Genomic DNA, 19,590 nt, shown 5'->3' with positions numbered 1-19,590 from the left:
ACCCTCCATACCCTATCCTCCATATATCGCCCTCCTGTTATCTAGGCTCCGTGGTAATAACGTTGTTATTAAATTAATTGTCTAGATCATAATAAAACTATTTCACAAATGAATAATACAGAAACGGCATTAATTATTACTAAACTTTTATTGTATTTAAAGAGATATATTTTCTTTTTCTTAAAATTACTAAAAAAAACTAGATTTTAATAAAATTAAGTTTTCTATTACTTGTAATTATTAAATTTTTTAGCACATATGAATTACAGGCTTATTTTATTTTATTTTTAATAATTTTTAATTGACACTATTAACAATAAGTTTGCGATTACTGGTTAATATTTCCTAGGGATCCTGTAGGAGGGATGCGCCATTCATATTCAGCTCATGTGCCATTGGCTGAAAATTTTGGGGGACCGCTTGAATTTATAATAATGTTTTCGTGTAACCTATACTATTTTAATATAAATTTTTAATTACCATTAAATATAATTCATTTTTTTCTGTATTTGATGCAATTTATTATTTCATAATTATTTCAATGTTTGAATCATTCGCGCGCAAAATCGAGTTCCGGTCCCCTAGCAATGTACATTGCGCATCCCTCCTATAGATCCCTAATTTTTTCTAATCAGATTCACTTAGTTATATAATATAATTATATATAATATATAATAAAATAAATATATAATAAATAATAAATATAAATATATAATATATAGTAAAATATATAATATATAATAAAAAAGTTATATAATATATAATAGTCTGACCACTAGTAGGCGCCACTTATTATGATCAAAAATTTTCATCGAGTTTGTCTAACTTTGTTGCTATATCTTGTATGAATATGTGAATCGTTGCTGCCTGCCACGTTCTTTCGTTCTTCGTTCTTTGCTGCAAGAAGATAGGAAGCGGACCACGTGTGCTTGAACATGGAATCGTTAAAAAGTGTAACAAAAAAAAGAAAAGCTTTAAATGATGATTTAAGTATCACGTTTGAAGAGAAAAAAAGAGAAAATTAAATTCAAAATCTATAGAAAATAAGAAAAAAATAAAATTTGATTCGGTTAAAGGAAAAAAGAAATTAACCGGAAATAGCGAAAAAATACAAAATAATACTGATAATGTAAAGAAAAAAAGCAAAGTTCTTTCTGAAATGAAGAAAAGTAAAAAATTAAAAGTTAATTCTGATACTGGTATTAAAAAGCCGAAAGCAATTATTACAGAAGACATTACTTGTGTAGAGAGTGATACTGATTTCAAAGATTTATCAAGGGAGCATATACAACAGTGTATTTCAGCTATTTTTCATCTAACAGAAGAACAATTAAAAGATACAAATGTATTATTTTCTGATGGGTATAAACCAATATTTATGCAGATTACTTGTATCAGAGTACCACAAGTACCAAGAAGACAAGTAAGAATGTAAGTTTTATAGTATTTTATAGTATTGTTAAATGAAGAAAACATATTTTATTTTTTACTAATTTTTCATATTATAATTTTAAGTATTCTCTTGCATAGTTCATTAATTTATGATTAAAAAGTCAGCAAATGATTATTCTTTTATAATTACCAATGGATCCTTATGAAAAAAAATTATGTGATTATAATTTATTCAATGATGCTGCTTTAATGTATTTTGATTGTTCTTCTCCTATTTGAAATTACATTTACTATTTTATAATTCATATTTTGTTATAGCTTATTACCAAATTCTTTAGCATCATTGGAAGATGATATCGCCCTAATTGTATGTGATCTGGAAAAAGGTAGAAGAAAGGATTACGAACCAACGGTAAATCATTATAAAGAGTTACTTGAAAAATGTGGATGTACAATAATCAAAGACATTATACCCATTAACCAAATTAAGACTGAATATGATCAATATGAATTAAAAAGAAAACTTGTCGAAAGCTACGATCACTTTTTAGTAGATGGAAGAATTTCTGGACATGTATCGCATTTATTAGGAAAAATATTTTATAATAAACGTAAAGTTCCAACTTCCATCAAAATGGATAAGAAAGATTTAAAAAGTGAAATTGAATATGCATTAAGAAAAACAAACATGCGATTACATTCTTTAGCTGATACTCATATTATACAAGTGGCAAATACTTCTATGGAGAAGAAAAACATTTTAGATAATGTTATTGCTGTTTGTAATCAATTGACTAATGTTTATCCTGGTGGTTGGTCAAATATTCGTGCCATTCGATTAAAAACTCCTGTTGGTCCAGGATTTCCTATATATATGACATTAAGTAAGTATTATAAATTTACAATATTCCTGTAAATTATTTTCATTAATTTCAAATTTTATTTTTAGGAAATAAAAATATTGTTTCTATTCCTGTTGTTAAACCTAAAAGACCAAAAGCATATTGTAATGTTGAGGGTGAACTTACGACTTTATCTAGCAATGCCAAAGTCGTAGTTACTCCTGAGGGTGATGTTATAGTCAAGAAAACATCTTCAAAGAAATTGGGGAATAAAAAAAGAAAAAGTAAAGAACATAAAGAAAATGAAAAAGAAGAAGAAAGTAAAGAAAATAATGAAAATAAATAATTGTATATTTTTAGAATATCATTATTTATTAATTCTAAAAACAAATTGTTATTGATTATATTACTCTAAATACAAATACATGTAAACGCGTTTGTTTATATTTTGTTATAATATGTAATTATTACATTCTTATTTTTTATTAAAATTTAAAAATGATAGAAAGAAAATGGAAATATCTATTCTTATTTTACTCTAATTTTAATATAAATAAATTAAAATATAAATTTAATATAAAATAGTCTGATCTTTATTAGAAATACTTTGATATCCGTTAGCTGGACTTGGTAAAACGTTATTAGGAACACTGTTAGAATATTGCATATGTTTATATACATTAGCTGGATCTGTTATTATTTCTATTTCTTGAAAATGTTGAAGTCGTTTTACATCTTTATCTTTCCTCAGTTTAGTATTCGGTAATTTTCGTAATTTCAAAATTTGATACGGACATAATCCAAATTCTTCGCAACATGTCTGTATTAATGTCTGGTATGTTAAATCATTCATGGGTAATTCGACCTCGACGAAGTCAGGATCAGGTGCATTTGCGATACGTAATTTAACAACTAATTCTATAAAAATATACTAATATTTATTAAAGTTATCTAAAATATATATATATATATCTTTATAATTTTGTAATCAGTTAGCTGTGATTAACAAGTATATTAGTCATGCGAAAAAAAGTAGTTAATGTTTGTTATTTAAATTGTAATTTTAGTAAACATTAAAAGACATTAAATCCTTTTTTAATATTAAATACACATGTATTCAATAGTTTTCAATATTTTGTGCTACTAGGGTATATTCGTAAATTTCAAGCTGTTTCAAATATTTGAAGACCAAGTTGAAATAAAACCAAAAAAGTAATATAAATAATTATTAGAAAAATACTATATTTAATGTAAACAAAGTATAATAAACTTGACCAATTAAATCTAATGTTACACGTTTTCAAAGTATAATCTTACATGAGAATGTGTCGTTACAAAAATAATATTCAAGAAGAAACAACATATTGGTATTTGACTTGTAAAGTGCCATTATGTATTTTACCTAGTTTTTGTTTTTGTTTTCTCTTTCATATGGAAACTATATGTTTAAATTAAGTAAATAAATAAATGTTAGGAATGAAATAATGAATTTTATATAAAAAATAAAACAATCATTCGATTATAACTTAATTAAATATTATAACAGCTACATATACTCTGTGTTTGAAAAGTATATACACTTGTAATAATTTCATTTTAGCAACATAATGAAGATTTCCTTTTTAAAAAGGATGGCACAGCTAACTGATTAAACAGCATGTTAAACAGCATCTTTCTTACCATCTTGCAAATGATTGTTATTTTTCAATTCGCATCGATTATGATTCGCTCCTAAATGCTGTACAGAATCTATATTAGTAGTTAAAAGTTCATTTTTTATACATTTAGGCATAAATTGATGTATCATTGGTCCATTAGTGTTTGGTTGAATATCAGAATTCAATAATTGTAAAATTTGTTGATTGGTGCATAAAGATACTGCTGTTTCCCCACTTTCCGACATTATATTTTTATCAGCACCATGTTTCAATAGTAAAGCAGCTACTTCCAAAAAGCCTCTTTTACAAGCCCAGTGTAATGGTGTCCTTTTAAAACAAAACATTATTTACAAAAGAGATGAGATAAGAAAAATGAAATAATGACGCATGCAATTATGACTAAATTGAAAAGAATTGATTTGTACAAAATAGACATTCGTATAATTTAATGTATAATATCATGAATAATGAATACCATCCGTTAACATTATGTCGTGTATTAACATCAACACCTAAATTGACAAGTTCCTGAACTGCATCTGTGTCCCCAATACAAGAAGCCTTTCTCAAACGTTCTTCCAATACTTGTTTATATTCCATATTTCTGTAATGTCAATTATTACCTACATTTACTTCTATCAAAATGATCATTTATAAAATGACTGAAATTAAGAAGTTTTTCACTTTCTCACCAAATTTCATTCATTAATTAAACTATTTCAATTGTAAACCTTAGAAAGGTTTTGTGAACGATCGAAATATTGGTATGGTGTATTATTTAAAATACGGCTATGTTCATACATATATCTTATATTAAAACATCAAAAAACTCTACATATATCATAATATATGTCTTTCGTATTATATATCATTTTGGTTTTTATACAAAAATACGATTAGGATACATTTTTAAATGTCCTAGCAACCAATTAAAATTTAACCAATCCTGATTATTTCATTTTATAAAGAGTAACCCTAGGGAATTTATATTTCCTTCATTTATAGAAATATATTCAATTATATACATTATATTGTTTATTAAGATTTATTACATAAATTATTATATTTAATCGATAATTTATTGCAACTTTTATTGTGAGATGTAAAACATTGTGTATCGTGTATCATCATTTCTAAAATTGGAGCAGTGTTTCTCAATCATTATGTCGCGAAAGGTTTTGAAGAAGTGTTTCGCTCGCTCATATTTTCAAATTAATGTATAATCAATTTTTTTCCCTTAAATTAATGTAATTAAGTAGGTAGTTCTTTTTGTCTTCGTTTTGGCTCACTATTAACATAAAATAACTAAGCTATCTAACAAAAACTTAAAATATGGCGCGCAAATGTAAAAAAAAAAAAAAAGAACGGTTTCATTAGAAACTACTTTGTTTGAGCAACAGAAATTTGAAAATAAAATATTCGAAAATATCTTTAATAATTTTTGTTGAATTTCTTTTAAAGAACATTTTGTAGCTGTATCTAGAAATTAGAATTAATTCTCCAATTGAAATGTTCAATATTTGATTTGTGCGAATTTGGATTTTCTGTATAAACGAATATAAAATATAAAAAGAGATCAATACTTGGAAACGTTGAACATAACGTGAGAGTTGCTTTATCCTTTTTTTTTCTTTTTTGCCTTTTTTGCGTCGAAATATAAAAGAAATTATTCAAAAACAACAAACACATATTTCTCACTGATATACAAGCCGCTTGTATTATTAGTTTACGTATATATTATTGAATTTACATTACTTTTACTTTATTATTTTATATTTCTTTTATAGTACGTCCATGAATAGATCCATATTTGTAGAACTATTTACCATCTAACAATAATTATCAAGAAAATTACCCATCCCGTTCATAGCCAGATGTGCGCTTTCCAACTTATTGGACATGAGCGTACAAAAAGTGGGGTTACAAGAAGAATAAATCCAATATTTTATTCTCCTCTTTTTTTTTTGAATAATTCCTAACCTTACTTTTTATAATCTTATATAATAATACTTAAATTTATAATCAATTTAATCTAACATTTTACATATTATTTTTTATAACCTATAATAATAATAATACTACTTAAAATTTTGCATGGTCGATTTTATTGGCATTTGGCACTGGTTTTTGAAACAAATGATGCAAGTGATATAAGAGGGAATAAACAGATAAATTACATAAACTATATCATTTACTAATCAACGATAAATTTCAATTTGATTGGCTATACCTTCAATAACATTCACAAGTAGATTCTTGAAGATATTCAGAATGTTACAATTAATAATCTATATCTATCATTAGATAATATTATACATATAATATTCTTAATATTAATAGTGTGCTATCAAATTTAAAATTATTTAAAATTATTAAAGATTGAGAAACACTGAGCTGGAGCAAGGAACACGCTTGAAAGTGATTTTCGTGCCACCTGGTGGCGACTAGATAAGATGTATTATTCTTCTTGTTACTCTCACGCCATTTCGGTATAAAAATCTTTTTTGGGAGCGGCTGACGTTTATAGATTTTAACGTTTTCTTTGAACATATTTTCATATAATATAGTATAGTACTCTTGCATAAGGAGATCAAAGATGGGAGAAGATTTTAATGGAGGTAAGAAATTTTTTAATAGGATTTTTTTATCTTCGTTCTTCATCAGTCTTCCCGCGTTATGTCGAGATAAGTGGATTTCTATGAATGTAATGGCCGGAGAGCTACACTTGTACGCATAAACAAATTTGTCTGAATGATTTTTCTTTTTTTCTTTTCTTTTGATTAATTGACTGATGTTAAAGCATGTTATTTCATTATATATTATACATATATATATATAATGAAATAAATAATATATATTTATATAAATAATCTCAAACCATTTGACATGTCTACAAATAGCAAATATATATATATAAAAGCTATTAGAAATTACCTGTTGTCTTTCTGGTTTAAAGAAATTGGTGTTATTAAAACATAGCAAACAACTTTCTATAGTTTAAATTTTGTTGGAACTATACAAAAATATTTGTAATCTGAAATCAACAAATATTAATTCATAAATACAAATTAACAATGAATTATATATTAGATTTACTACAACATCTCAAGTTAGAGTTGGTAATAGCTGCATAGAATTTTACCAATTAACAAAGAAAAATTATAGAACAATATACGTATGTCACATTTAAGAACAAAATTTAAGTAAGTAGAGAAAAATGTGCATTTGTAAATATTTAACATCAGAGAACTATAGAGGGTTAAATCTGAAATGTAGATATCATTTATATTAAATATAAAAAAATATTATTTTTAATAATAATTTGAGTATTAATTCATAATTATCATTTTATTTTGTAAGATCGAGAGAGACAAGATAGAGACAAGGACCGTGATAGAGACAGAGATCGTGATAGGAGACACAGATCACGTAGTAGAGAACGTAGGAAGAGATCAAGGTCTCGTTCCAAAGACCGTAGAGACCGTAAAAGAAGCAGTTCTCCTAAAAAAAGTCGTAGTTCCAGAAGGAGAAAACCATCCTTATATTGGGATGTACCACCACCTGGATTTGAACATATTACACCTTTGCAGGTAACTTAAGAACATTTAAATGTTCATTTTTATACATTTTATGTCGGCTAAATATTAGCTATTGAAAGCTCAAGTGCCAGTTATCACATTGTTGGTTTATATGGGAAATGAACATTTGAAAGAATATCAAAATTAAATTAATCATTTTATTCATTTTTACAAAAACTGAAACGCAGGACTTAATGCATGTTTCTAAACGACGAGTAGCAAAAGAAAATATTAGGTTGGGGAAAAGGTTATCCATTATTTTTACGTTAACTTCAAGCCTTTATTTAACATACTTCTGGTTGTCTGATTTGGTCAAATATGCACCGTTTTGTTCGTTAATTTATTGCCGTTTTAAAGGTAGCTTTACCATGCCTGTCTCAAAAGTCTTGGTCCCTATTTGCGACAAACTCTAATGATCGATTTTTACAATCTTTTAATGTTAATTTCTTATCAATAAGAAAGTTCTGCAGTGCAATAAAAAGATGGTAATCGCTTGGTGTAAGGTCTGGTCTATATGATGGATGCATCAAAACTTCCCAACCAACCTCCTGGACCTTCTGGGGAGTCACTATAGACATGTGTTACCTGGCGTTGTTCTGATAGAACACAATACCTCTCCTGTTGGCCAATTCTGGCCATTTCTGGTCAATCGCTAGCTTCAAATGGTCCAGTTGTTAACAGTAGAGATCCGAATTTAGTGTTTGGCCATATTTAAGCAACTCATAACAAATGATTCCTTTCCAGTCCCAACAAATGCACAGTAGAACCTTCCTGGCCGTTAGTCCTGGTTTGGCAACCATTTGAGCTGCTTCATCGCGCTTTGACCACGATCGTTTTCCCACAATATTGTCGTATGTGACCCATTTCTCAACCCCAGTCACCATTCGTTTAAGAAATGGGTCGATTTCATTCCGTTTAGCCAAGGCTTCGCAGATGGAAATTCAATTCATCATATTTTGTGGTGTTAATTGGTGTGGCACCCAAACATTGAGCTTCTTTTTGAATCCAACTTTGCGCAAATGGTTTAAAACTCTTTTATGGTCGATCTTTAGCTCCTGGGCGATGCTACGATTACTAATATGCCGGTCAACTTCGATTATTTCTGTGATTTTATCGACATTTTCGACGACAGACCAGCCTGTGCTAGGTGCATCTTTAACATCAAAAATACCTGAACCGAATCGACAAAACCAAAATTGCATGTAATTATCTGTTACAATATTGAGAGTATAAACATCATTCACTGTCGCCTGACTTGAATTTTCGTTTTTATAAAAAAAGAAAGTGTGAAATGTACCGAATTTTCTCTTTGTTGACTTCCATTTTTAACACCCTGTAAGTCACAACTGAATAGACCAAACAAAAAACGGTAAAGGAATTTTTTTTAGCTCCAAATGTCACCTTTCTAACAAGCATAAATTTGAAATTGTTTGATTAATATTTTGCGAGATATCGATCACTACAGCCATTTACCGAAAAAATAATGGATTACTTTGTCCCCAACCTAATATTCCGCAACATTTATCAAACGATAGACTCGGTAACCTGGGTTAGCTCCCCGTGGGGTCGGCGCTTAATGTGTTAACTGAATATTTGATATGTACGCTTAAACAAGTGATAGATTGAAAATACCATGATAATATAGGGCTGACATACAATACGTTAATTGTTTTCATTTAGTAATTAATTTAATATTAATATATTTATTTTTTCTTTGTATAACAGTATAAAGCAATGCAAGCTGCTGGCCAAATACCTGCAAATATTGTAGCAGATACTCCTCAAGCTGCTGTCCCTGTTGTTGGTAGTACGATCACTCGTCAAGCAAGAAGATTATATGTTGGTAATATTCCATTTGGAGTCACAGAAGAAGAGATGATGGAATTTTTCAATCAACAAATGCATTTATCAGGCCTTGCACAAGCTGCAGGGAATCCAGTCCTTGCTTGTCAGATCAATCTAGATAAGAACTTTGCATTCTTGGAGGTATAATAATAAATTATAATATTTTATTTATTTTTTTATATATACACATATAGGATGAGTACATTAAAGTTGATACTTAAAATATCTTTATTGTTTTTAAAGATATGTCAAATATTTTATAGAAAAAGTTGAACGGTTCAATGGGGCTCATGCACACAATGCCAAAAATATTTATGTTTTTTTGTTATATTTGTAAAAGATATCAATGTTATCTCATGTTTTGTTTAAATGAAACGACCATTTTTTGAACATCTACAATGATAGCAGTTTCTTTCATTAGGAATTCAGTGACTATAATTATTGAAGGTTATTGAAGGATCATCGAAAAGATGATCATTTCGTGGATACATTGCTATAAACGTACAAAAGTAACCTGAATAGTACATTATACTCTAATTAGTACATCCAGGTTAATATTCGCACATATTGTGCTGATTATCGTATATATCATTATACATGATCTCAGTGTATTTTAATCAGGCGAATGTACTGATCCATCAATTCAGAAACCTAGAATCTAATATATCTCTTGCTAATCGGGCATAATAGATAGAACAGGGATGTAAAAAAACATCTTCCAACAGGATAGGTAGATTTTCTTGCAAAAATTAAAAATGTTTTTGTCTTATCATTGTTCTGATAATGAATTGTGGTCCGATAACTTGCTCATTTAAAATACCATATCATACATTTACGTTCTATTATTTTTGATTGTCAAGTTTTCGAAGTCACTGCAGATTATCAACAGATCAATAATGAGTGTTCCATAGATTAATTCAGTTTTGATTACTGAATGTTGTTTCATCTATAAAAATGACATTAGAAAAAAAAATTAATGATTTTAACGCAACCCCCATTGACCAAAATTTATTCAATTTTTAAAATTACTTTTATATTATTCCTGATGTAGCGATATGAGAAATTGATAAAATTTGTCAGGTCAAAATTTGTATTACGCTATTATGACTTATAAGTGTTTCTTGGACAATTTTTCTCGTGCTTATATATAGATTAATTTCTATATCTGAAAAAAATAATAATATTACATTGTATTTATTACTCATGAGATTCTTACGTTTACGCTTTTTTTTTTTTACATCTACACTTCCAGTATTTCTAAATAACTTGTAGATATTAACCAAAGTTTACTAAGAAGGAATTTTTCGCTTCATGAGATTCGTTTTCTCTGTTCGTGACCTTGAATGACCTTGAAAATTAAAGACATTAAATTCTTAACGAAAGGGACTATTATTGTAGGAATTTAAAAAATAATGATTCCGTTTTAAAAAATAAAATATTTTTAGCATTATATGAGCTCTACTGAACCATTCAACTTTTTCCTTATGGAAAAGCATATGACTTATTTTTCAAAACAACAAAGATATTTAAGATACCAAAGTTAGCTGACTTACCCTACATATACATAGTGTGTTTTATAACAGATGATATAAGGGAACAGGGAGTGATTTTACATGAAAAAATAAGTCGAAAATGTATAAAAAAATATTTTTATACGAGACTAAAAAACATGTTATATTTTCACATCTAATAGTAGGATTTCAATGAAATTTGAAAAATAGCTATCAAATAGTATATCGAAAATGTAGAAAATTTAAACTCAATGTTATCAAAATCAATCAACTGAATTTGTGCTACTTTGTAAGCACAAAACTTGCAGTGTCTAAATAGCACATTTCATCAAATTATTAGTTTTTCTTAAAAATTCATAAATTTAAGACTAAACACTGGTTAGGCTTTACAAAAAAAAAAAAAAACAACCAAAAACATCATTCCTGCTGAAAAATTAGTGACAATGAAAAAAAAACAAGCATTAGTAAGTGTTTTACTGAAACTTAGCTTACGTATTAATACGCGACCCGCTGACCAGCGCCAGTCTGTGGAACGGGTAGAAATACCCGACCCGTCGATAGTGTGTTAATAAGACATGTGTTTTACTCATTTTAATAAGTACTATAAATCTTTAAAGTATAGGATTCTTTTTTTGTTTTACCATCAAGTATAAAGAAATTCTAATTTTGATATATATATATATATATATATATATAATCGTTATTAAGAATTTCTATATTTATATTAATTTTCTTTTATTTTAGTTTCGTTCAATAGATGAAACTACACAAGCTATGGCCTTTGATGGGATTAATTTTAAAGGACAAAGTTTAAAAATAAGAAGACCTCATGATTATCAACCAATGCCAGGAATGACAGATAATCCAAGCATGAACGTGCCAGGTACGGTTCCTGGTATGTTTTATGCATACATTTTATATATCAGTGTACAGTATACAATTATATAAACACATTGGCGTTGGATGATGCGAAAACCCTGGTAATTAACCCTTTGACTGCTAACTACTCTAAGTTAGAGCTCTTAGCGTGAGCGGCGTGCGGCCAGCAGTAGCCATCGCTGGGGATTGAATACTTTTTTTTCGTATTCCAAGCCTGCATACAATGTGTGTCTAAAAAGTTCGATAAATGACCTCAGGAAATAAAGGAAACAAGAGTTACAAACAAAATACCTTTACTGACTTTCAAAGTAATCGCCATTGGCTACAATGCACTTCTGACATCGGTTGTACAGCTGTTGGAAACTGTCAGCAAACGCTTCTTGTGGAATCGCTCGAAGCACCTGCGGTCAAGCTCACGAACTCCAAAACCGTTGCAAAGCGTATGCCTTTCAGGGCTAATTTAAGGCGGGAAAATAGAAAGAAAAGGATGTGGAAGCACAGTGAGCTCGCGTCTACCAAGAAAGTTGAGCATTTTGCTTCATTTTGCGCTCCATGTTGCAATGATACGAGTTCTCACACTGACCCTGTTAGCTTGGTCGCAGCATGTACCACCGCTTCACTGCAATGCTTTGCACGATAGGAAGCGTTTGTTGACATGTCCTTCAATGTGTTATGCGCGAGCACCTCATCCTAGCCAGCGCGGTTTTTAAAATATGGGACCATTCACCAAACTTTTTAGATGCACCATGTATAAGACAGCAGTTAACAGCAAAAACTTCGCCGAGCGCGCATTTACGTCCATAGTCTATATCGATGGCTTGCGTTGGACGCATATATGAGCATATATGAGGCCACACCAATAGTTTTCGCTGGAAGCATATATGCGCCCATAGCAGTCAAAGGGTTAAGATTTTCATATATCCTAGAAATAAATCCAAAGAACATAATAAATGGATTTAATTTTCTTTGTTAAAACATAATAGATGTTTCGGGAATTGAAATAATTGAATTTTTTTTGGGGGGGGGGGGGGGATTTCTTGTTTAAGTCATCGGCAATACCACTTGAACCAAAAAAGTAAAAAGTAATTTTGGGGAATTTTTTCTTCAAAAACTAAGAAATCTATTAATATGTAATTTATTTTAATTTTATTTATTGACTCTTTTTGAATCATTTTTTTTTTTGTAACTTGTAAGAATTAAAGTTCTTTTTAATTCAAAATAGCACGTAAAAAACAATTGCAGGCACGATAATCGAGAATATCTGAAAAAAAGAATGAAAAAGTTTTTTTATCTGTATATAAATGACTATCACATGAACTAGAAAATATAAATTTAGTAAAAAATGAACAAATTAGCGACCAATTAAGGGGACACGTCACCTTCGAGTGTAAAAAAAAAGCGGTTTTTCTGTGAATTTTTTTTGCAGCCAGTTTTAATAATATCAATACAAATCTTTGGTATATGTAAGTTATATATCTGAACTATATTCACAATTTTTTGTGTGTAAAAATATTGTAAATTGTGTTGTCTGTGGCCACTTTTCTAAGAGTCCAAAAAAAAAAGGTGATTTTCGGTTGCCCTAACTGGCAAAAATTGGTTCATCAGAAACAAAAAAACCGAGTGTTATCCTTTAGTAGAAATGTTAGCGCAGGGAATGAACGAAAGGAAATTTTGATTTTTTAATTTTTCTCAAAATAGTCGACTTTTTGCGAAAAAATTGACATTTTTGCAAAAAGAATCGCCGAGTTTTTGAGAAAAAAAAGAAAAATTGGCATTTTTCCGAAAAATCCTTTCGTTCATTCCCTAGATACGTGTATCTAGTATAACTGTACAAAATTTGGTAAGGATCGGATAAATGGTCTGGACGCAGCGAGGGCAACCATTTTAAAAACGCGAATAGGAGAAATTAACGTTTTAAGTTTTGGTAACTTACTTAGAGCGCTACGGGGCGCTCCGTTTAAACTACTACAGTTTCGTAAATAATGCGCGGATCTTTACCAAAATTTGAAGAAATATTTTTAAAATAATATTCTTTTAGAAAATTAAAAAAAAAAAAATCGATTTTTTTGTTGACGTGTCCCCTTAAACAAAACACTATACACTCGATTTGTGTGTCGCTATTTTTATAATCTTTTTACTAAATCAATTTTCTCCCTCGTTTATGCGATAGTCATTTATACAAAAATGAAGAATTCTTTTTGAATTTTTGGAAAGAAAAAGAAGAAAATTATATAGATAATAAAATGTAAAAAAAAAATTACATGCTAATATCTTTCCTAGTTTTGGAGAAAAGAATTCCCAAAAATGAGCTTTTATTTTTTTTCATCAGTTGTATTAGGCCTTAAACTTTCTGACGTCAATGTGTGTTAATAATATTCTAATATTATATAATCAATTTAATATATATGTAATACGTATTAATTACAGATTCCCCACACAAGATTTTCATTGGTGGTCTACCAAATTATTTGAATGAGGAACAGGTATGCAAATAAATCTACTAATCCATTTGTATTCACTGCACACTTTTAAATGCAGTTCTCTTTCATTGAAGCTAACTTTTTTTGATTATTGAATATGTATTTAGTCTTGTATAAAAATGATAAAAAAGAAAAAAAAAGCATCAATGATTGGGAAATAACTGCAATGCGAAAATGTTAGGACTCTATTGCTGTAGGATTATTGATCATGTCAATCCTCAGCATTACGAGTTAAACAAAAGGATTACATTATAACATAGGTACTTAGCTATTTAGCGGAGATTAAACAGAGGAAGGTGTACCAGTCTGCCAAAATTCTACAGAGGTATGTATGTGTATCCACTGGATTTCTGCGTCGTTTAGGTCATTAGGTAGGAAAATCAGGTTTCGCTTTCATCAATCTCTGTGGATGATTAGCAAATGCGTTCAATATCTTCTCTTATCATTCCTTTATCATTGTCACAAATTGTCCCGAAAGTTGTAGATAGGTATAGATAAGAAAGAAAAATCGTTAGAGCATTTCGTTGCAGCATTTAAATGGCATGCAGTCGCAGCGGTCGTTTTTTCTTTTAAATCCTTTCTAGGCATATTCTAGGTCCAGCCAAAGAAATTCTTATTTGATTAACTAGAACAAGAATAGTTTAGCAAAAGTGTCGTCGCAGTCGGAATATAAGAAGGGAAGGGAAGTTGTTGCAATTGCATTATTATTCATTAAATGAGAAAGCACAATAAATAAACAATAAAAGGATAAAAAATAAAAGGATAAAAAGAAAAGATTGTATTACATAGAATGATGAAAAAAATCGTGTCATCAATAAACAAAACGTATACTTGACAGGAATATTATTACAGAGTAATCAAGATTTTTCATGGCAATTATGCTTATGCAACAAGACTCTTTATAGCTCTACAAGTGAAACAAATCAACGTTTTATCTAGCAAATTGGTTTTATTTTGGATGGGATTACAGGGTCAACACATAATTTTATGTGCATCTGGTAACAGCTCCAAGTCTTCTGGTATCTATTCTTTTCAGGAATATCTCTTTTTCCCTTGCAGCTATTTTCTTTACAGGCTTTACAGATCTTCATCTTGTGCCTTATTGCGTTTACAGGTTACGCAAATGAAATTTACGTTTTCAAATTTCAGTAATGTGTCTTTAGGCAAAGAGAAAATACTGAGAGTGACAGAGAAACAAAAGTAAACAACTGCTATTATATTGCATCATTGGAGAGTTAATAAAAGTTTCCTTACAGTGAAATATGATTAAAATAGAATGAAAAGTAAAATCCTTTGGTTACTGTAAAGTAAATTGTGGACTGATACCAGTGCCCTTTCTCCCCATTTCTTAGCTTAGGGTCGCGCTGATCAAAAGCATTTGCTTACCACTACCACTACTTCTACCACTACTTCTACCACTACTACTACTACCGAACATGACAATATACCACACTGCCTGGAGAGAGGCTAGTCCAGTCCCTCGAGGCAAGTACTTATCTCATTTTCATGCCTTCGTACATTGGGCTTATGCGATTTTGCAGCCCCTTTCCCGAAGTCTGTGATTCTTCTGTACTAATGGTGCGTTCTTTGATATTCTGGTAGAATTTATCGGTAAAAGCATGTTGCTAGCTTGTGAGGAGATCAGGAATATTTTTGTTAAATCTATATGAGGATGGTATGTCGTATTTTACCTCCTCGATAGATGCAACATGCTGTTATCTAAATTTCTAAGTTTACAGTTTCTTTGATGAATGGGCTCATGTAAGTAATATCACTATATATTAATTAATACCCATATCTATCTATCTATCTATCTATCTATATATATACATATATGTATACATATATATATATATATAGATAATATACACATACTTTAAACATAATTAATAATTATACAAATTCTAAAAACGAACAATTATACTTAAGAAGAATATTATTTAGATATATTAGAATTTTGTTTAGGAAGGAAGTACTAAGCAGAATTATATATTATATGTAATAAAGTAATGCATAAACATTACGAATAGGTGTTACCAGGCACATCTATACATTCAACAATCAATTTCATATTCTTATACTATGCAATTTTCTATTTGATTGAAATTTTTAAATGAAACATGTACTATACAAATATTGTTAACTTTATATCACGTATTTGTTGAAGTAATTATTTAATATGTACGTTTTTTTGATATAATCATATAGATTATCAAATATTATACGTTTAGAAAAAAATTAATTGATTTTATTACATATTTGTACATATATTTGATGTATAATATCTTCCAATGAAATCATTTCAATGATTATTAGAATAAATTAATGTTTTTCACAGTAACAAACATATATAAGATAAATTATTATTAATTGTATTATTTTAAAAGGAAAATTGCATGGTTTACATTAGTATAGATCATTTTATATTAGTTACATGAAAATATACAAATAATGTCATTGTAATAATTTAGGTAAAGGAGCTACTGATGAGTTTTGGTCAACTGAGAGCTTTCAATTTAGTAAAGGATTCAGCAACAGGATTATCAAAAGGTTATGCCTTTTGCGAATATGTTGATGTGTCCATGACGGATCAAGCTATTGCTGGATTAAATGGTATGCAACTAGGAGACAAGAAGTTAATTGTACAACGAGCTTCTGTTGGTGCAAAGAATCCTATGATAGGAGCACAAGCCCCTGTACAAATTCAGGTTCCTGGTCTGTCTATGGTAGGCACAAGTGGACCTGCAACGGAGGTAAATATATAAATAAATATTGTCAAACTAGTACAAACATTGAAATAACATGCTTTTGCATATTATTTTCAGGTTCTTTGCTTATTAAATATGGTTACACCGGAAGAATTAATGGAAGAAGAAGAATATGAAGATATTTTAGAAGATATTAAGGAAGAATGCAACAAATATGGTGTTGTTCGATCAGTAGAAATACCAAGACCTATTGAAGGTGTTGATGTTCCAGGATGTGGAAAAGTATGTTATAAAATTGTTCATTTCTTCATTATGATTAATTGATATTTTTTCATTATTATGTCTAACTTATATTATTATTGTTATTTTATAGGTATTTGTTGAGTTTAACAGCGTTATCGATTGCCAAAAAGCACAACAGACTTTGACAGGACGTAAATTCAATAACCGTGTAGTAGTTACATCATATTTTGATCCTGATAAATATCATCGTAGAGAATTCTAGATTGTAGATTCTTTTTTCTTATCAATTAATGATTGACTATAATGTATAATAAATATAAGTGAATAACCTGATATGTCTTAAAAGTAAATAGTATTTCGTAACAGCGCAAGGCTGTTCTCTATAATTACTTTTAATTAGAAGATAGAAATCATTCAACTATTTTTGACAGCACACAATTTTACAATAATTATTTCTTATCATTTAAGTTCATTTACTTAAAAGATTACTGTAATTCTTTATTAACAAAAAAAAAAAAAAAAAGGAAAAGAAAAAGAAAAGAAAAAGAAAATGCAATATAATTAATGATGCGTGGAATATTTGATAGTTTAAATATTTGTAGTCAATTAATAACCTGGAAATGAGAAATTATTAATAATGATATTAAATGACATTGCTTAATGCAAAATACAAAATTTGAAGTAATTGTGATGGAGAAAAAATAAAATATTATCACTGTGTTTATACAGATAGATGTAATATTAAAAATATATTGATCACCATCCTATTGATACATAAGTTAAGAAGATATACATGAATTATAATTTAATGATTTTGATAAACGTATATATAAAAACAAATAATTATAATAATTTATTAAAAAAAAAAAATTATGCTTCATTTTGTAATGCTGGTTGATACGAATGGCTTTTTGATGTATCAGCTGCATCAACTACAAATTTTTGTAGTAAAACATAAAGACCACCGCCTATGAGTAACATACTAATCCCACAGAGTAGTACTATCGACCATGCAGGTATAGCTGTACCTCCTAAAATAATTGAAATAATGAAATGTTATGTTGAAACAAAGGAATATACAAATTTCATCAATATTTCCAAATTTTTACTCACTGTAATATTGCCTTGTTATTGTTTTACGACCGCGTAGTATTTTACGTCTTGCTTCTGTTTCGTCGATAAAGATTCCCATAATAACTATTTCACCATGAAATATATTGTAAGTATTTTATACATTTTTCATGTGCTTATAATACAATTAGTTAAGTATTTGTTTATATTTACTTACGAAAACCAACTGCAAGGTAGAACAGTAATTTTTTGGAATACATTTTAAATTGATAAATTGTTATAAGTTCACTTTTTAAGAGGATAATAGAATAACTCTTTTCAGTGGATAAAAAAAAACTGGGTGTAGCGTTGATTGTCGACTGATGAATCAACGGCGATAGATAACAAGTGATAACAGAGATATAGAATGTAGCCTATCTGTTTTAATACTATAAGAGATAAAATACCTGAGAAAATGAATAGTAGTGCAGTTCAGTAAAATGATTAAATAGTTTCTGACATAAAATGCTTCAGTAAAAAGATTTTGATATATTTTTGTTCTCTTTGGCATAAATTGTATGTATATATTTACAAAGTTCATGTAAATGTAATATGTTTCAAAAGAAATAAGATATATTACTGGTTTAACAGTATGCATCGGTCTATATATGATTTATTGTATTCTCATTGACATGAGAAATATATCACATTGAAGATTTACAATTTGACAAAAAGAGAAGCGACTATGGCTGGGTGTACAGGGCAAGGAGATTCGGGTTTTTATAATCTAAACAACAGAAAAGAATAATTTTAAGTTATTATATTTCTTAATTACATGACTTTTTATTGATTGAAAATTAAGGAACCAAGTTACATATATAGTAAATCATTCACGCAATTGTTCTAATCTCAGAATAATAGATGTCAAAGCGTGAAAATGTCAAGTGAGAAGAAAACAAACTAGGCGGTACAACTACTGCGAGTATTATGAGATAATAAGAATATAATCCTAATATTATTTATCTGTAAGGGGTAACGTAATAGTACATTCTTTTGTATTTGTGTTTACTTATATGCAATTATATATATATATATATTATATATATATATATATATTTTTTTTAAATGTTACAAATAATATTTATATTTAAGAAAGCATAATTTATATAATGGTATAATATCTGACTCGCAGCATATTTTGTAATTGTTATTTTGCTCTCCTGCTTATATTGTAAGTAGTATTGGTACAAACCAATACGTGTAAGTGATTTATATAATGATCACTTTTCATTAATACTATTTAAAGAGTGTATATGTGTATACGACAAAAGTAAAGCTTTGATGCGACTTCTGAGAATATGTTTTATAATAATATAAATGTAAATATAAATAGCTGGCACATAT

General features: G+C 28.8%; 4 protein-coding genes across 10 annotated transcripts; 2 read left to right on the top strand and 2 right to left on the bottom strand.

The window, feature by feature from the left end:
- The first annotated feature begins 867 nt into the window (after window positions 1–867).
- Window positions 868–2,747, top strand: LOC107067962 (ribosomal L1 domain-containing protein CG13096). The gene is made up of 3 exons (XM_015323914.2): window positions 868–1,431; window positions 1,711–2,276; window positions 2,342–2,747. The coding sequence occupies exons 1-3, from the start codon at window positions 1,160–1,162 to the stop codon at window positions 2,578–2,580; spliced, it is 1,077 nt and encodes a 358-aa protein (XP_015179400.2). The 5' UTR covers window positions 868–1,159; the 3' UTR covers window positions 2,581–2,747.
- A 57-nt stretch (window positions 2,748–2,804) lies between these two features.
- LOC107067964 (ankyrin repeat domain-containing protein 40) lies at window positions 2,805–6,031 on the bottom strand. 6 transcript variants are annotated; one of them, XM_089175579.1, is made up of 4 exons: window positions 5,719–6,031; window positions 4,368–4,496; window positions 3,915–4,219; window positions 2,805–3,152 (listed from the first exon to the last, which is right to left on the bottom strand). In XM_089175579.1, exons 2-4 carry the CDS (start codon window positions 4,490–4,492, stop codon window positions 2,806–2,808), a joined length of 777 nt encoding a protein of 258 aa, XP_089031705.1. In that variant the 5' UTR covers window positions 4,493–4,496; window positions 5,719–6,031; the 3' UTR covers window position 2,805. The 6 variants fall into 6 exon arrangements, with proteins under 6 accessions (XP_089031705.1, XP_015179410.1, XP_089031707.1 ...); XM_015323924.2 differs by having other exon boundaries at window positions 5,748–6,031; XM_089175581.1 differs by lacking the exon at window positions 5,719–6,031 and adding an exon at window positions 5,648–5,668.
- Window positions 6,032–6,344: 313 nt separating this feature from the next.
- On the top strand, window positions 6,345–17,864 carry U2af50 (U2 small nuclear riboprotein auxiliary factor 50). Of its 2 annotated transcripts, none has more exons than XM_015323915.2 (8): window positions 6,345–6,510; window positions 7,253–7,482; window positions 9,196–9,456; window positions 11,571–11,721; window positions 14,133–14,188; window positions 16,657–16,938; window positions 17,011–17,175; window positions 17,267–17,864. In XM_015323915.2, exons 1-8 carry the CDS (start codon window positions 6,489–6,491, stop codon window positions 17,396–17,398), a joined length of 1,299 nt encoding a protein of 432 aa, XP_015179401.1. In that variant the 5' UTR covers window positions 6,345–6,488; the 3' UTR covers window positions 17,399–17,864. The 2 variants fall into 2 exon arrangements, with proteins under 2 accessions (XP_015179401.1, XP_015179402.1); XM_015323916.2 differs by having other exon boundaries at window positions 6,346–6,510; window positions 11,571–11,709.
- hoka (membrane protein hoka) lies at window positions 17,523–19,507 on the bottom strand. The gene is made up of 3 exons (XM_015323926.2): window positions 18,425–19,507; window positions 18,250–18,333; window positions 17,523–18,167 (listed from the first exon to the last, which is right to left on the bottom strand). The coding sequence occupies exons 1-3, from the start codon at window positions 18,465–18,467 to the stop codon at window positions 18,007–18,009; spliced, it is 288 nt and encodes a 95-aa protein (XP_015179412.1). The 5' UTR covers window positions 18,468–19,507; the 3' UTR covers window positions 17,523–18,006.
- Window positions 19,508–19,590: the final 83 nt, after the last annotated feature.

The sequence above is a fragment of the Polistes dominula genome, unplaced genomic scaffold (assembly GCF_049000335.1).
Source record: "Polistes dominula isolate Pdom_NZ unplaced genomic scaffold, Pdom_raw_medaka contig_17, whole genome shotgun sequence".
NCBI lineage: Eukaryota > Metazoa > Arthropoda > Insecta > Hymenoptera > Vespidae > Polistes > Polistes dominula.
This window is presented reverse-complemented; position numbering and strand designations above follow the sequence as displayed.

Excerpts from the sequence above, each read along its gene's own strand:
- LOC107067962 (XM_015323914.2), top strand. The coding sequence starts at position 1,160 with ATGAAGAAAAGTAAAAAATTAAAAGTTAATTCTGATACTGGTATTAAA. Across the intron at positions 1,432-1,710 it reads CCAAGAAGACAAGTAAGAAT|CTTATTACCAAATTCTTTAG; the intron begins GTAAGTTTTATA and ends ATTTTGTTATAG. Across the intron at positions 2,277-2,341 it reads TCCTATATATATGACATTAA|GAAATAAAAATATTGTTTCT; the intron begins GTAAGTATTATA and ends TTTTATTTTTAG.
- LOC107067964 (XM_089175579.1), bottom strand. The coding sequence starts at position 4,492 with ATGGAATATAAACAAGTATTGGAAGAACGTTTGAGAAAGGCTTCTTGT. Across the intron at positions 4,220-4,367 it reads CGACATAATGTTAACGGATG|GACACCATTACACTGGGCTT; the intron begins GTATTCATTATT and ends TTGTTTTAAAAG. Across the intron at positions 3,153-3,914 it reads TAACAATCATTTGCAAGATG|AATTAGTTGTTAAATTACGT; the intron begins GTAAGAAAGATG and ends ATATTTTTATAG.
- U2af50 (XM_015323915.2), top strand. The coding sequence starts at position 6,489 with ATGGGAGAAGATTTTAATGGAG. Across the intron at positions 9,457-11,570 it reads AGAACTTTGCATTCTTGGAG|TTTCGTTCAATAGATGAAAC; the intron begins GTATAATAATAA and ends CTTTTATTTTAG. Across the intron at positions 14,189-16,656 it reads ATTATTTGAATGAGGAACAG|GTAAAGGAGCTACTGATGAG; the intron begins GTATGCAAATAA and ends GTAATAATTTAG.
- hoka (XM_015323926.2), bottom strand. The coding sequence starts at position 18,467 with ATGTATTCCAAAAAATTACTGTTCTACCTTGCAGTTGGTTTTC. Across the intron at positions 18,334-18,424 it reads CTACCTTGCAGTTGGTTTTC|TTATTATGGGAATCTTTATC; the intron begins GTAAGTAAATAT and ends ATGGTGAAATAG. Across the intron at positions 18,168-18,249 it reads AATAACAAGGCAATATTACA|GAGGTACAGCTATACCTGCA; the intron begins GTGAGTAAAAAT and ends CAATTATTTTAG.